Below are 17,633 nucleotides of genomic sequence, written 5' to 3' on the forward strand. Positions count from 1 at the left end.
AACGAAGCTCTTTGGAATGTTATACAAATGCGCCAGTCATTGCCTTGATAACGTAAGTGTAATGTAAGCAGCATTATGGACAAGGATCAGATTGGTTTGGTTTGCTTTTGCGACTCCTTTTTTTCTAATATTAACTTTGTTGTATACAAAAATAAATAAATAAGTAGCGCACTTCCAGAAAACTGGCAGCATTGGGTAGGTTACGTGCACACACTCCACCAATGCATGTTTGCATGTATTTGTAAAATACAAATCATATTATAAACATACATGCTTTCAGAAATGTTTTGGAGCAACTGATGCTGTAATTCACACCAGACACGGCACACACAAATAAAACGCAAACAGACGCATGAACATTTTGAGTTTACTCGCTTCATTCGCGCATCAAATTCGCTTCATTCGTGCGTCAAATTCACTTGACCATTGACGCGGATTTGCATCATGGGCAGGGCTTCTGTCTGCTCGGTGACTGTACACACAAACACGGGGAGAACATGCAAACTCCACCCAGAAACAGCAACTGCGCAAACTCCACACAGAAACTCGAACCAGCGACCTTCATGCTGTGATGCAATCGTGCTGCCCACTGCGCCACCGTGACACCCAAAATTATAGTTATATTATATAACTATTTCTTATTTATATATTATTTATATCTATCTATCTATCTATCTATCTATCTATCTATCTATCTATCTATCTATCTATCTATCTATCTATGTGTGTATATGTATGTGTGTGTGTGTATATATGTATATGTGTATATATATATATATATATATATATATATATATATATATATATATATATATATATATATATATATATATATATATATATATATATATATATATATATATATATATATATGAAGAGTTCAGATGTAAAAACCTCTAAATGTCATCTGAAATGTTCTCCTTAAATTACCATTTTTCTCAGCCTTCTATGTTTATGTTCACTTATTTCACTATAAATATAAGTAAAATTATTGAGTCTACAAAATTTTGTTTTAGACGAACACATCAGATGGCTTTTAGAGGTTTTTGCATCTGGACTCTTCATACATGTATATCTCTTTGATCTTTTCCTTGTAATTTTTTTTTCACCAGGCATAGGTACGTTGGGGTATTAATACAAATCTCAGTCGGTTGAAATCTTCATTTGTGGCAATGTATGTGTGTGTATTTCCGTTTGATCACAAAAAAAGAGATGCATCTGAAATCAGGAACATTGCTGAATGATGAGACACATTTATCATGGAGTTTTTTGAGTCATTTCAGCGGAACAGACTCAATCAATCAATTCTAAGAACTGATTCAAATATTTCAGTACTAGATAGACCATAAAATAGTGAATTATAAACAATAACTTTATATTGTGAATAAACATTTTGCAAAGACTTAAGCTTTGTCTATCATTTGTAGCTTGTAATCTTAATTTTCCTGTCATAACTACTCACTTTATTGAAAAAGAATTGTCTTGTTTTCCTCCAGCTTATGTTCTGCGCTGCTCCACTATAGACGGATGGACGCCTGTGGAATCGTCAAAGCTGAAGAAGGCCTGTATTAATAAATGCAGGCTCCGAATCGGTCAGAAAAAGAAACAAGAATCTTCTCAAGAGTCCTTTATTTTTTGTGACGAACAATCAGGCAAAAATGACCCTTCTTATATGTAATCGCTGAGCCCCAAAAATGTCCATTCACAGTCAAATGCTATTATTATTGATTTTATACATAAAGGAAACACGGTTTTGCCCAGTGACTGAAAGAAAGCTAAAGACTTTTGGACATGAACGATTCAGTTTGGATTCAGACGATTCAGCTACAGAACTAAGAGACCAACGCTATTATTACCATTGCGTTCATTTCAACCAAACCAACATTATCTATACTGTGAGTTTCTGACTGTTGACTCATTTGGTCAACACCAACCATGTTTATAATCATGTAAACCTTTAGACTAGTCTAGTGCTTATTCATGTTAGTCATGTAGCATTGTACCAATCAATCAAAACAACATATTTTCAGCATTGTCAAACAATTTCAGTGTTTTCTACTTCTACCCAATATCCTTAAATATAATAATGTGAATTATCAACTGTATCAGAAACACCTTAAATTGTGTTTTATTGCCTTCTCTTTTTTTTCCTCTCTGGTTCCATGACCTGCTCCTGTTTCATCAATCACATTCAATTGATGAAAACTTCTTTCCATAGTGCACGACTGACAGAAACATGGCTGACAGGGATACACTCTTAAAGGCATAGTGCACCCAAAAATGAAAATGTACTCACTTTCAAGGGATTCCAAAGCTTTTTGAGTATGTTTATTCTGTTGAACACTGAAGAAGATATTTTGAAGAAAGCTGAAAACCTTTCATAATAGGAAAAAACAAATACTTTGAAAGTCAGCGGTTACAAGTTTTCAGCTTTTTTTGAAATATCTTCTTTTGTGTTCGAAAGAGATAGAAAGAAAGGAAGGAAGGAAGGGGATCTTGGGGGAAGTCAAGCCAGCCTATTTCAGATCCCTGTGGCTTTGTGCTGGTTGTGGAAATTCATAATTGACCCAACACAAACTATTAAGATTGGCAGATAAAAATTTGGTAAAGTGGTTCGACAAGCATACGAAGAGCCACAGGAAAAAATAAATAAATTCAAACAGGTTCGTAAAAAAGTAAAGGCTGAGCAAATGATAACAGAATTTTTGGGTGAAAAATCCCCTAAAAAATGTTTTTTTAATTGGTTCATGAATGTCACAAAACATTTTCATTCCACAAAAGGATTTTGTAGTAGAAAATAACACTTTAAATTAGGAAAATAATCTCCACACTATGAAAAAAATGACTCTTTGAAGATCTTTAGATCACTATAAAGTTCTTCAGGGAACCAGATAATAGATTCCTCTATACTATAGGTACTTTCCTAGTCCATGGTGTGACTCACTTTTGGGGTCTTTTCCTCTGCTTTCATACCAAGTACCTTCTACTTTTTTTAGTACCACCTCTGGTGAGGTTCCTACAGAGCATTTCAGTTAAATTTATGCACTAACTTCCCTCTGTCTTGATTTCACTACACAAGTGTCCACTACTGGCAGAATATCTGAATGGGTTTAAATCAGGGGTGGCCAAACTCTGTACTGGAGGTGCCGGTGTCCTGTACAGTTTAGTTACAACCCCAATCAGACACACCTGGCCTAGCTAATCAAGCTCTAAAGCTGCGGTCACACTGGACTTTTCTTCCATTCATATGCACTCGAATGCGTAAGACCAGAAACGGAAGGTCGTGCGACAAGTTTCGCAATTTACTGCGTTGCAAAGTTCAAGCTTGGTGAACTCTGACCTGAGAAATTGCATCACTTCACTGCATGAGACCAATTAAGAATCAAAACATGACCTCTCTGGACAGAAATTTAAAAATGGACCAATCGCTCGCTTATTTAAATGTCTAATAATCTTGTTTAATCCCGACCCATTTTTGCAGCGCCGTTCAACAGAATTTCACAATCTCAAACTCTACTGTGACCGCAGCTCTACTAGGCTTTCTAGAAACATCCTTGCAGGTGTATTGAGGCAAGTTGGAGCTAAAACCTGCAGGACACCGGCCCTCCAGAAGCGAGTTTGGACACCCCTGGTTTAAATGGAATGCCCTAATCCAGAGGTGATCAACCCATTTCCTGGAGATCTACCTTTCTACAGATTTCAGTTGCAACCCATATCAAACACACCTGGCTGTAATTATCAAGTGCTGTTCAGGTGTGTTTGATCAGGGTTGGAGCTGAACTCTGCAGGAAGGATCTCCAGGAACAGGTTTGAGCATCCCTGCCCCAAACCCTAGAGCACTTGAGAACTACACTGTTGTGATGTCACAATTGCATTGCATTCTGGGAAATATATGTGCAGGAGTGGACCTGTGAAGCTGAATCGCTCCCTGTCAAAATCAAGGGATCAAGTGTATGTCCATGTAAGCCTTCTTTGTTCACTTGATGAAGTGGAACGCAGTTTAAAATGGCGGCAGGGATTCCCCCAATGAACGAAGGGAGGGGAAGTAAGCGAGTGCATCGCTAAAAGTGGAGTGGAATTCAACCTAAAGCATGACGTATACACACTGCTAATCACCGATTGGTCAGCGCCATTGGATTTGCAACACGAGACACCAGACCAGCTATATTTAAATAGTCAACAGCAGCCACTGCTCAAAATCTCCATTCCATCTGTCGCATCTATTGCCTCAATGTCATGGGTTGGTCTGTGTCGCAAGTTTGTTTATTATGTTTATGATGATGCTGAGGCTCCTTCCCATTTAATTGATACTAAACAGTGGAAATGCAAACCGAGCCAATTCATCCCGTTCTGCGCAGTGGAAAAGTGGCTTATGATATCATATCACTGTGAAAATTTGGTTATGTTCTTCCCAACGCCTTCATTTTTAATTGTAGTTCATGCAAAAATGTACAGTATCATCCAAGATGTAGAGTAGGTGACAGTTTTGCACCAGAACATGAAAGATTATAATCTGAAAATCATTGGTTTTCATAGACGGATCGTTTTCTTCTATAATGTTGTGGTCACACTAAAGTTTGTGCGAAATTCTGTTGTACGGTGAGTGAAAAGGTGCAGTATTAAACAAGATGATTAGCCATTAAAAAAAAGAGTGATCGACCGGTCCATGGTTTAAATTTCTGTCCAAAGAAGTCATGTTTTGATCTTCGATTGGTCTCAAGCAATCATGTGATGCGATTTCGCAGGTCAGAGTTCGCCAAGCTTGAACTTTCCAATGCAGCGAACTGCGAAAACTTGTCGCACGAGCTTGCGTTTCGGGTCTGACGCATTCGTGTGTTTATGAATGGAAGTCTATGGGGAGAAAAGTGCAGTGTGACTGCAGCTTAACACCTCGGCGTATGAGCCGGATCCACAGGTTTTCATTTTGTTTTACCTTTGAATATGTTTTTGCCTCTCAGAATGCCAGGAAAGCCACTGATTTGCATATAATAAATCACATAGAACCAACATTTTAGCTCAAATATTCTTTAAAGTTCTACAGAAGAAAGAAAAAGACCCTTTGGATGCCTCAAGAGTTTGTAAATCAAATTTTCTTTCATTTTACGTTTTTATTTATTTATTTATTTATTTATTTTTTATAAATAAAAAGTTATTTCATATCACATTTGTCATTTTGACTTAATTGATAATCCTATAGACAAGGGTCAGAAATGAACTTTTCTATTATGGTGCAGTATTCGCTAGTACAATTTTACCTTATTAATTCTATCTGCGTGTAGTCTCGTATGTCAAATAGTGATGCTAAATTTAGCCACTCAGATATGAACTGTTACAATTCACAAAAATCCCCTTAAAGACTTCTACAAGTCATACATGTGAACCAGAAATTGCTGCAGAATTGTATTTCATTGTGATGTATTTCCAACTAAAACAGAATATTAAGTAGGGGGTGGGGCTTTATTTGTGCAATCTTCCACTCATCTTTCACTTGCAGCAAACTCATGGTTGGAGGGGCGTGGCTTAGTATATTTTACCATAGCCGTTAAACTGACATCATTAGAGAAGGACTGCCGTTCCAGAGCAGGAGAGATTTTTTTTTGATTAAATATGACCAAAACAATCTGATTCAGTGTATAATCTTGCAGGAATTAATTGTTCATTTTAAAAGTAACGATGTGCAATATTAAAATAAACATTTTCAATTTTAATTTCATGCCGACTTCAAGATTACACGCAGTAAGGCTCACAAGTTAGGGCTGCAATATTTGGACAACTAATAATTATTATTGTATTAATGTTGTAATGATGATTATTAATGATTAATTCATATTAACAAAAAGTATTAGCTACACTACATGTTGCTTCATGAAAGTAGCTAGTTACATTGAAGCGAAAAATTTTTTAAAGGCATAAAGCTAAAGGCATATATTAGAAAAAAACATGAATAAACCTTCATTTTAAGTCAAATATTTGGTATGCAACCCGGCCCCGAATAAGCAGATCAAAATGGATGAATATTTGGTTCTTAAATCTGCAATACAATTATTATAATGTCAAAGTTTTGTCACGCATAGTTTTTAAATCTCACAGACTGTCAAAAGTCAAAGTACAAAACTGCAACATTTAGCATTGCAATAACAAAATAATTATGCTAATTATCTTGAAAACATTAAAAAGCTACATTGTGTCATAACTACAGTTAAAGTCAGAAAATATTTCCCAAATGATGTTTAACAGAGCAAGGAAATTTTCACAGTATGTCTGATAATATTATTTCTTCTGGAGAAAGTCTTATTTGTTTTATTTCAGCTAGAATAAAAGCAGTTTTAATAAAAAAAAAAAAACATTTTAAGGTAAAAATGATTAGCTCCTTTAAGCTATATATATATATATATATATTATAGTCTACAGCAGTGTTTCCCAACCCTGTTCCTGAAGTACACATTTTCAACCTCTCCCTAATCAAACACACCTGAATCAACTTATCAGAACATCAGAAGAGACTCCAACACCTGAAGTTAATGGGTCAGAAAAGGGAGACATCCAAAATATGTACTGTTGGTGTGCCTCCAGGAACAGGGTTGGGAAACACTGGTCTACAGAACAAACCATCATTATACAATAACTTGCCTAATTACCCTAACCTGCCTAGTTAACCTAATTAAGCCTTTAAATGTCACTTTAAGCTGTATAGAAGTGTCTTGAGAAATATCTAGTCAAATATTATTTACTGTCATCATGACAAAGATAAAATAAATCAGTTATTAGAAATGAGTTATTAAAACTATTATGTTTAGAAATGTGCTGAAAAAATCTCTCTGTTAAACAGAAATTGGGGGAAAAAATAAACAGAGGGGCTAATAATTCTGACTTTAACTGTAGCTACTGAAAAATGTAGCTAGCTATTTTCCAACACATGACCAACTATCTTTGAGCTAAATGTGTTAAATGTTCACTCGCATATGTCACTTCTGAAATAAGGTTATTATTTTAGCCAAATGTTCACTTTCAAGGTGAAAATGAAGGGGGAAAAAATCAGACGAGCTCTAATGTAAACACCTCTAATTGGCTGCTCCTTTCCAAAGCTCAATAGGAACATGTGTGATTGGTTATGAAGCTCAGTGCTGCAAAACGATTATCAATAATATTATTAAATGAATTAATCATGAATAGATCTAAATGCAGCTTCACATTTATGTATTCATTCATTTTCACATTAATCGCAACAGTAAATGTAAGTTTTAAGCAAATCTGTGAGTGTATTTTTTGTTTATTCTGATGTTATTTTTATCTTAAACCCCTGTTCATTTCTAACCCTGCTATAGATCAATCAGCATATAAAATTACTGCCAGAAATGAGATATGAATTATAGTCGTTTCATTTTAACTACAGACAGACAATTAGTGGTTTGTGTTTATGAAATATTTCGTATGTAAATCAGTGTTTTCATTCTCATAAGGGTTCTGATATTTAATGAAATATTTGGCATAAAGCACATTTTAAGGCGCACTCATTCTCAAAAACTTGGATCTTGGAAAAATATATTATGTTGTCCTCAAATGTTTCTTATAAAGGTACGATAAGTTTTAGTGTGGTTATGTAAGGTCAGTCTTTTCTTCATCTACACACTGACACTGACGATTATTTTAGCATTTCTACAAAGTTTTATTTTCAAGTGTGTAAATACTGGTTCATTCTGACGTGTCTTAAGTGGTCTTATATTTGTCCTTATATGATGCGTTTCAATAAAATCTAATAAAACAAATATTGTGTGTGATAAATTTCTGCTTCTGAGCAAATTATTCAGCTTTATGTTGCATAATTTCTTTTATATTTAATGTTTTAGGGACTGTTTCTTAATTCAGTGTGTTGTATTGCTCAGCTTTACCATCCTGCTCTGATTTGATGTGAAAATAATTGGAGGTTATGTATTTTTAAAACAATTGTATTTAATTCAGTGTTATTATACTTAGCTAAAGTTTAAATTAATTGTATTATTTGAAAAAAATAACATCAACTGAACAAAAGGATATATAAAAAAGAAAATAAGGAAATATTTCACTGGTAAATTTCAATAAAGGTACAAATGTAGAAATGAATAAAAACTCAAGGTCATAGTAGAAATAGCAAAAAAATATGAGTTCGGTGGTTGCTTCGGTGGTCAAATATATATATATTTGCCTATTAGGCAAAGCAAGTTTATTTCTATAGCACATTTCATACACAGTGGCAATTCAAAGTGCTTTACATAAACAGGAATAAAAGAGACAAGTACAAGATAAATAAAAACAAATAATAAAAATGTGTTAAAACCGGTTATAAAAGAAGGAAAAAGAAAAGAAAGACATAATAGTGCGATCTGTCGGACGTAGCACAGTGCTCATTCAGTAAAGGCACAGCTAAACAGATGTGTTTTCAGTCTTGATTTGAATGTGCCTCATGTTGGAGCACATCTGATTATTTCTGGAAGCTGATTCCAGCAGTGAGGGGTGTAGTAGCTGAAAGCCGATTCACCCTGCTTTGACTGAACTCTTGGAATTTCTAGTTTATATGATCCTAAAGATCGGAGTGATCTATTTGGTTTGTATTCAGTGAGCATATCTGTAATGTATTGCGGTCCTGGGCCATTTAGTGATTTATAGACCAGTAATAATACTTTAAAATCTATTCTGAATGTAACTGGAAGCCAGTGTAAAGACCTGAGGACAGGTGTGATGTGCTCTGATTTCCTGGTTCTGGTCAGAATTCTGGCCGCAGCTATTAGAGACTAAACTTAGTAATCATGCACCTAATGTCATGGTTTTCATAAATCCACATTATTATAGATTGCTTCTTAGATTTTTTTACATTAAAAATGTTGTTTAAAAAATGTGCATTGTGGAAACTGTTTTCAAAAGTGTTTTCAGGCTCCCAAGACACTATTGTTGTGTAAATGAAGGTCTAAAATGCATAGAAAAGTTTTCCAAAAGCAATGATAATTGGATCATACCCTTTGCAATACCCTGACACACACCAAAAAAATGTAACTACACATCGCAATGATGATGAGAGCAAGATCTGTGATTGGCTCACTTGGTGACGAGTGTGGGTGTGGCCAAGAGCCGTGCGAGTGGAGCGAAACCATTGGCTGGAGTATTTAACAAACGTTGAGTCCAGTTGAGGAACTCAAGATGGATACTTTTGTTTTGCGTTTACTTTATGGTTAAAGTTGTTCAACGTTTGCTGGTTTCCGCTTCTTCCTTGAATGAATGTGAGTTTGAGCTACTTCTACAGTAGCATTGTACACGTGATCCTAAATCACAAGTAAAAGTTGTGCTCCCAAATTTGTGGGAAAAGTCCAGAATGACTGTGCACCAGTCCACAAAGCAAGGTTCAAAAAGAAAATAAATATTGACTTTGGTATGGAGGAACTGGAAGTTCCTGACCTCAACCTGACTATACCTTTTGATAGGAGTTAGAGCAGAGACTTTGTCCAGGGTTTTTCATCAGTGCCTGACCTAATAAATGTGCATCTAGAAGAATTGACCATAAACACAACCCTTGACCTAATCAACATCTCATGCAATTTAATAAAGAAATTGTAATAGTTGGCTATGGAAGTTTGTTTCTGCTACAGAATAAAGTATATTTTAACTTTGTCTCAATTCTCTGTATAGCAACTGCAGTTTTCCATCTCATAATTCTGACTTAAAATTGACTAAATTAAGTTTATTGCATATTGTGAGATTCAAACTCAGAACTGCGACTTAAAAACCTACAAATTCTCAATTGCAAAACAAATATCATGATAAACTCTAAAATATTCAAAATATAAATATAGAAATATTAGATGAATACATTTTTATTGCATTTTCAACTTTACATCTCACAATACTGACAGTTGACTTCTTGTTTTTGCTACTCTTCTAAGTCGATATCCTGAAACTTTGAAGTTTTCAATAAATCGTGAGAGGAGGAAAAAAGTCAATTGTGAGGTAAAAAGTTTTTTCAAATGCTTTATTTTTAAACCTTTGGCAGAAACAGGCTTCCCTATTTGGAATCTGTAAATGTTTACCACCAGCCACATATCCGTTTGTACTTTTTCCTTATTGTTTTGATAATGAAACTATTTTGCTTTCTTCACAAATTGTTTTAAATCTGACTTTCAGATACAGATTATTACACAACCAGAAAAAATGTAGGTAAAGTGCACTCGGAAAGTATTCATAGCGTTTATCAATTTTGTCATGTTACAGCCTTATTCCAAAATGGATTAAATAAATTTTATTTCCTCAACATTCTACACACAATACCCCATAATGACAATGTGAAAAAAAATTGTTGCAAATTTATTAAAAATAAAAACCTGGAAAAATCGCATGTGCATAAGTATTCAAAGCCTTTGCTCAATACTTTGTTGATGCACCTTTGGCAGCAATTACAGCCACAAGTCTTTTTGAATATGATGCCACAAGCTTGGCACACCTGTCTTTGGGGATTTTTGCCCATTCCTCTTTGCAGTACCTCTCAAGCTCTATCAGGTTGGATGGGAAGTGACGCTGTACAGCCATTTCAGATCTCTCCAGAGATGTTCAATAGGATTAGGCCTGGGCTCTGACTGGGCCACTCAACGACATTACATACAGAGTTGTTATACAGAGTTGTTGTAAAGCCACACTATTGTTATTTTGGTGGTGTGCTTTGGGTCATTGTCCTGCTGGAAGATGAACCGTCGCCCCAGTCTGAGGTCAAGAGCACTCTGAAGCAGGTTTTCATTCAGGATGTCTCTGTACATTGCTGTATTCACCTTTCCCTCTATCCTGACTGGTCTTCCAGTTTCTGCTGCTGAAAAACATCCCCACAGCATGATGCTGCCACCACCATGCTTCACTGTAGGGATGGTATTAGCCTGGTGATGAGCGGTACCTGGTTGTCTCCAAACATAACGCCTGGCATTCAGTCCAAAGTGCTCAATTTTAGTCTGATGAGACCAGAGAATTTTGTTTTTTATGGTCAGAGATGCCTTTAGGCAAATTCCAGGCAGGGAGTGGCTTCCGTCTGGCCACTCTACCTTACAGGCCTGATTGGTGGATTGCTGCACAGATGGTTGTCCTACTGTAAGGTTCTCCTTTCTCCAGACAGAGAGACCAGACCATCGGGTTATTGATCACCTCCCTGACTAAGGCCCTTCTCCCCTGATCACTCTGCTTAGATGGCCGGCCAGCTCTAGGAAGAGTCCCGGTGGTTCCAAACGTCTTCCACTTACAGATGATGGAGGCCACTGTGCTCACTGGTACTTTCAGAGGAGCAGAAATTTTTCTGTAACCTTCCCCAGCCTTGTGCCTCGAGACAGTCCTGTCTCAGAGGTCTACAGACAATTCCTTTGCATGTCAAAGCACAAACCAAGCATGAAAACATCGTCAACCCTGGGACCTTATATAGACAGGTGTATGCCTTTTCAAATCATATCCAATCAACTGAATTGACCACAGGTGAACCCCAATTAAGCTGCTAAAACATCTCAAGAATGATCAATGGAAACAGAGCTCAATTTAGAGCTTCATGGCAAAGGCTGTGAATACTTCTGTACATGTGATTTTTCAGGGGTTTTATTTTTAATAAATTTTCAACAATTTAAAAAAAAAATCTTTTTTTCACGTTGTCATTAACATTGTATTGTGTGTAGAATGTTGAGGTAATAAATGAATTTAATCCATTTTGGAAAAAGGCTGTAACATAAAAAATGTGGAAAAAGTGAAGCGCTATGAATACTTTCCAGATGCACTGTAGATTTAGACACCATTTAGATAGATCTTTAGATCTTTTCTGTAATTGTAGGAACTTCTGAGGTAAAGCTTTGTTTCTATTTCAAACAGTTTCTCCAGCTGTGTATGAAATAGAGAGACTGAAAGCACTACTGCAGGCTGAGAGAAGCAAAAGTGAGTTGATGGGTGAAACCATCAGCAGCCTGAGGCAAGACAAAGAGCTTCTTCAACAGGAACTCACCAAGAAAGCTGAACTCATCTGTGACTTCCTGCAGGACCAACTGCGCCCAGGTGACTATTCCGTAAAATCACATCAAATCTGGACTGTATAATATGTGATTTGGATAAGGATTGTCTTATTTTCTCTCACTGGCAGATAAAAGAAGGACACTTTCATCAAGTCAAATAGAGGCAGGTAGTTCTCATCAGATTGTTACCTCCATTCCTGAAGAGGGTGCTGCGTTCGACTCTCCTGCCCTTTTCGACTCTTTTGAGGAAGTAGAGCTTCATCCACTGGAAAGGCAGAGGAGCATCAAGATTTCCTCAAAGAGAAGCAGAGATGGCGAGAACACTCGTGTCCGAAGTAAGTTGTGAAATGCTGCATTTGTTGTCCAAAGTTTACAAAAATTTTAGCTACTAGTACCAACAATTCTTCATACTGTAGAGTTTCACTAAAGAAGAATGTTACTATTTTTCAGTGAAAAACGTTGTGGGGGTTATTGCACGATATATGGCAGCTCTGCAAGAGTTCCGACGTAGCGTCTCCATGAAAGTGGCTTTTGACAGAGTCGGTGTGGACCGCAACACCATTTCCAGGACGGCGGCTATTGCGGAGCTCAGTTTGGCAGCCCCTGAAATCTTCCACGCTCTTCCACCATGGGACGAAAAGGAGGAAACGTTGGCACATTACGCTATCAGGTGTCGACAGGCCATGGATGACAGCATTAAAGCCAAGATTAAAAACATGAAAGCTAAAGGAGAACTTCTACCAATCGTCAGCAAATAAAGTAAAACGTTTATGTTTACCTTCTCGAATTTCCAGTGGATGTGACCACTCTAATTGAACACTATTCCAGGTCTGGCCTTGATTTTTATTGTTGCCATGCTCAATCACAAAGTGATTAGTGCATGGCAGCATAGTTGTTGGTACATGTTCAAGCAGTTGTTGTGTTGGTCTTCTTGACTTGTAAATTAAATAAAACTGTTGTTTTGTATGCCTTACAGTGTCATTTTGCCTGACCAGTATTTATTTCGGTGTTAAACATTCCGTATGATTGCATGCTTATTTCTATCACAAACTACAGTGAGTCTTTGTACTTTTTACTACGCCACCTCTTCCTTTCTAAATGTCAGATTAGTGTTGTGTAATAAGATTGCAAAGACTGTGAAAAATAGGTGTGTAATTATCTTACACTGCACAGCGGGTCCAATGATTATAATGTGAGTAATAAATATAACATCAATGTAAACCACTTTGGTGTGTGTGATTTTTATTTGAAAAAAGATTGTGCTGTTGTTGACGAGAAATAACTCAATGGCAAATCAATGTGAGATTTGAAATCTTTACCTATAAATAAAGACCTATAATGTAAACAATAGTCAGAACACACAATTTATATACAATATAACACAAAAAAGATAGACACTGGAAAGATAGACGAGATACAGTCAGTTCTATTAGTTGTAACCCTTGTGTACGGATGAGATTGCCAAACCAAATCCTATTCATACGCATCTGCAAAAATGACTGAATTGCAGTAGTTGGTGATGTTACTTTGTAACAGAGACGTAGAACTAGGGCAAACAAGGCAGGCAACTTCTTGAAACAATTTTAAAATGCAAAAGCCAAAAATCATGAGGGGGACTTGATTAAATGTCCCTCTTAGACCAGAACTGAATGAATTGTATTCTACATTTCCATTCATGCCAATTTAACCCTGACTAAGGTCCACTGGGTAACTTGATTTCTTAGAAATATTTCATTCAAAGTTAAGATGATATATGAAAACACTCCCTTCTTCCCTTTCAGCAGACTTGGACGAGAGAGCGTACCCAGAACAGAACGAGAAGACCATTCGCAGCACCCAAACAGCTCTCCGCAACTTTCGGGACTTCCTGGTTTCAAAATATCCAAACGAGATCCGAGAAATATACAGTATCCCCTGCCACGAGTTGGACATCTACTTGGCCTCCTTTTTCGTGGACGCTCGCCAACGGGATGGCTCAGAGTATGAGCCCAACAGCCTGGCAAACTATCAGTGTGGCCTGGAACGCTATCTGAAGGAGCATCGGTATGCCTACAGTATTACAAGAGACCGTGAGTTCCAGAGATCCCAGGATGCCCTCAAGCAAAAGCAACTGGAGCTCAAGTTCAAAGGTAAAGGCAACAAACCCCACAAGTCAATGAAGCTGACCCTTGCTGATGAGCTGCTTCTGAGAAAACGGGGGCTTTTGAGTCGCTTTAACCCTGAGGGTCTGCTTAATCTGGTGTGGCTCAACAACACTAAGGCTTTTGGCCACTGTACTGGTTTTCACAGTTCCACTCTAAAATGGGGCGATGTGCGGTTGCTTACCGCAGAAACTGGACTAGAGTGTCTTGAGTGGACCTACCAGGATTTAAGTGACCCTAATGCCAGAAACAGAAGATCCACAACTGAGTGCCGGATCTATGCTACTCCACATGCTCCTCAAACCTGCCCAGTAGAGGACTACAAGCACTTTGCTCAACGCAGACCTCAAGCCATGCTCTACGAAGATGCCCCTTTTTATCTGTCTATCAAACCTGTGGTCAACCTTGCCGCGCTTCACTGGTACAACTGCCAAGCTCTGGGAAAAAAACAAATTAGCAAAGATGGTCAAGACCATGTGTGAGAAAGGCAACATTCCAGGGAGAAAGACCAATTTCAGTGTATACCAGAGTTGCAGTAGCTTGTCCGAGGCTCAGAGCAATCAGCTAGTCCTGATCTGCAATGACCTCAGGCAACAAGCTGTCCAGTCAGGTAGTTCCCATCCTGGCAGCACCAACTTTGTCATTACTGGTTCTTTTGACTCTACTGACTCTGCTTAAAGTTGAAATATCATTTTTGAGCCTCTAGTAGCAAACAACACTTCTGCTGTTTCCAAACAAGTTTTACAAAACACTTACCCGGTCTTCCATTTTTAGGAGATACAGGTAATCCAGCTCTAAATGCACCTAGTGGATGATCTATTTAGCCTTTTTTGACAGTACTTTTCACTTCCGATTTTTTTATTTTTTTTTTTTGGAAAGGTGGTAGTCACAAATGGTCTAAATGGCTCTAAAAAATCCATGTGTTGGACTGTTTAAACCAAGGCGTTGATGTTTGAATACTTTTTTGGCCCTTCTGGGAGGTTTTGACACAAGGGTTCGCCAACCTTTCTGACAAGTGCCACTTTCAATTATACATATAAAATGAGCTCTGTATGCTGAGTACTGCTGTTTTCTAAACTCTACCCACATCTCCCAATTATAGGATAAGCAGGTCGCCTCACTTTAAATCCCTATCATTAATTGAGGAAGTAGATGTGTCTGAATGCTTAAACCCAGGAACTGAAATTTGGATTATTTTTAGCCGATTCCGACAGATTACTACACAAGGGGTTGCCAACCTTTTCAACAAGAAGTGCCATTTTTTTTCATTTAAAATAAGCTGTGTATGCTGATTCATGCTGTTTCCAAATATGTTTTCCAAACACTTTCCCTGTCTTCCAATTTGGGGACATGCAAGCAGTCCTGCTCCAATTCCCTGCCATTACTGAGCGAGACATCTGTGTGTCAAACTGCTTAAACAAAGAGATTGAGATTTGGATGGTTTATTTAGACTCTTCTGATAGATTTCTCCACCCTTGGTTGACAACCTTTTTAACACCAAGTGCCATTTTTGAATTTTCCATTTAATATTGCTATATGATGATAGCTTTATTTGCCAAGAGACTTTTCTGAGGGTTTTTCAAAGCCTCAAATGAACTCATATTTTCCCCTGTCTGCTGCCTTTTGTGTCACAGCTCAGGATAGTTGCTTGTGAAGCGTTTTAGCCTGCTTGTGTTCTTGTGGTGCCATCAGCCGATCAGTGTTTTTAGCATGTTTGTGTCCATATGCAGATATACTAATTGCATACATTAATGTGCAATTTTTGGGCCTAGTCTTCACCAACATAAAAATGGTTTTAAGTTTGATATCAGTTTACATTTCCAAATATTATTTGGCCATTAGGAAGGCTGAAAAACAGTGTAGATTCGATTGGAGCAGTGTCTGAGTCCACTAGATCCTTTCAGAGGTGCGCCCAGCTCCGTGAGTTCATCAACTCCTCCAGAAACTGTACCTGGATGATGGAAGCTTTCAGTGGTGCTTCAGACTGAGCCGAGCCCAGTTTGATGAACTGCCAGTGTCGGCAGGAATATTTTCCCCCGTGACACCCACCGTCACTACGTCATAATCATGCTCCTACAAGACAAAGCTCATGATTAGTTAACGCGGGGCGAATGTTCGCTATAGTTCATATTTCCAACTCGAGCAATTCACTCGCGCCACTTCATTTGCGCGAATCGCATCATTCGCATGGATGGTACCGCAGGATGTCTATTCGTGTCTTTGCATTGACTTAACATAAATCACTCGCCCTTGATGCTTCATCCATGTCTGGTGTGAACGCAGCATGAGACTGATTAATTAAATCAGATCTTTTGTACATTTAGATAAATATCGATACTTGGTGCCAGAGTATCGATCATGTATCATTATGAAATATTACAATATATCGGCATATCAATATTTAGTTTCATCCCTACTAAACACGTACTATAAACATTCGTGATGTAACGTAAAAAAAATCTATTTACAAAAGCATGACAATGGTGATGTTATAAAAAACATCCACTTTACAACCAATGCGTTTTCAATCCCAAAATGACATTGTTGTGTAAACAAACAGGCAAAACATAAAAAGGTTTCCTGTTTTGGGCTGAAAAAGGTGTAAACGGCCACTAAATTAAATCAATGTTTAGTGTAGCCACCCTTTGTCGGGTTTTGTCTTTGGTATAACTGTTTTTCAGGTAGGTTTCTTAACCGTCTTAAAACCCTTTTTTGTTTTGTTGGTGAAAACACTAGTGCCTAAGATCTTAGCACAATCCTGTACATCCATGAGTTTCGCAGCAACTGCCATTTTGATAACTGGAAATGCTACTGGATGTCTCTCGAGGAATGATGCAAACAAAGGGCCACAAAGCCACTGTTTTTACACTACTCCGACAGTCACATTACAAACGACAGCAAGTGGGAAGCATTAAACAATACGAACAAACATATGGCAGCTTTAAACTCTAGTAGTCTATTTAGGTAGGCGAAGTGTAGATTGTTGTTTCTGTATGTATGTGCAACTGTTAAGTCTTTTTGTCATTTGTATAACTACAATTGTCTGACTATAATCTTCATTGTCCAGTGCAGTATTACGTCTAACTAAATTACGAAGTCATTGCTAATTTTTGTTATTTTACTGTCTACGCCAAAAACGATAACCTTGACGATGAAGTTAAAATGTCTATGGAGTTATTTAATATATGTTGTAGACAGATCTGTAGCAAATATATGCTAATCTTCATGTATTGTTGTCTTGTGCAAATGTTTTCTGAAATAGTAAGCACTTATCAGATGTTCTTGCATTGTTAGCTACCGTACGTGTTAGATGTATTAAGGATATGTGCCTGTTAAACATATGTGCCTGAAATACAGTACTCTATTCTTGAACATACACAAGTATTATTTTATATATAGGTGTCTGAGGCATGAGGCTGAGAAACAATATACTACCACAAATAAAAGCAACTCTTCAATATCTATGAAGTTTGCCGTTTCTAATCACTTTTTAAAATCA

The 17,633-nt window shown here is 37.3% G+C and overlaps 1 protein-coding gene across 1 annotated transcript in view; it reads left to right on the top strand.

The window, feature by feature from the left end:
- The window catches only part of LOC130236635 (uncharacterized), a 29,963-nt gene extending 16,752 nt beyond the window's left edge, over positions 1-13,211 (top strand). Inside the window, 3 exon segments of the mRNA XM_056467378.1 lie at positions 11,857-12,036; positions 12,122-12,328; positions 12,444-13,211. Of these exon segments, the coding sequence (XP_056323353.1) occupies positions 11,857-12,036; positions 12,122-12,328; positions 12,444-12,751 (695 nt within the window). The 3' untranslated portion in view covers positions 12,752-13,211.
- The last annotated feature ends 4,422 nt before the right edge of the window (positions 13,212-17,633 follow it).

Source organism: Danio aesculapii, chromosome 10 (assembly GCF_903798145.1).
Source record: "Danio aesculapii chromosome 10, fDanAes4.1, whole genome shotgun sequence".
Classification (NCBI taxonomy): Eukaryota; Metazoa; Chordata; class Actinopteri; order Cypriniformes; family Danionidae; genus Danio; species Danio aesculapii.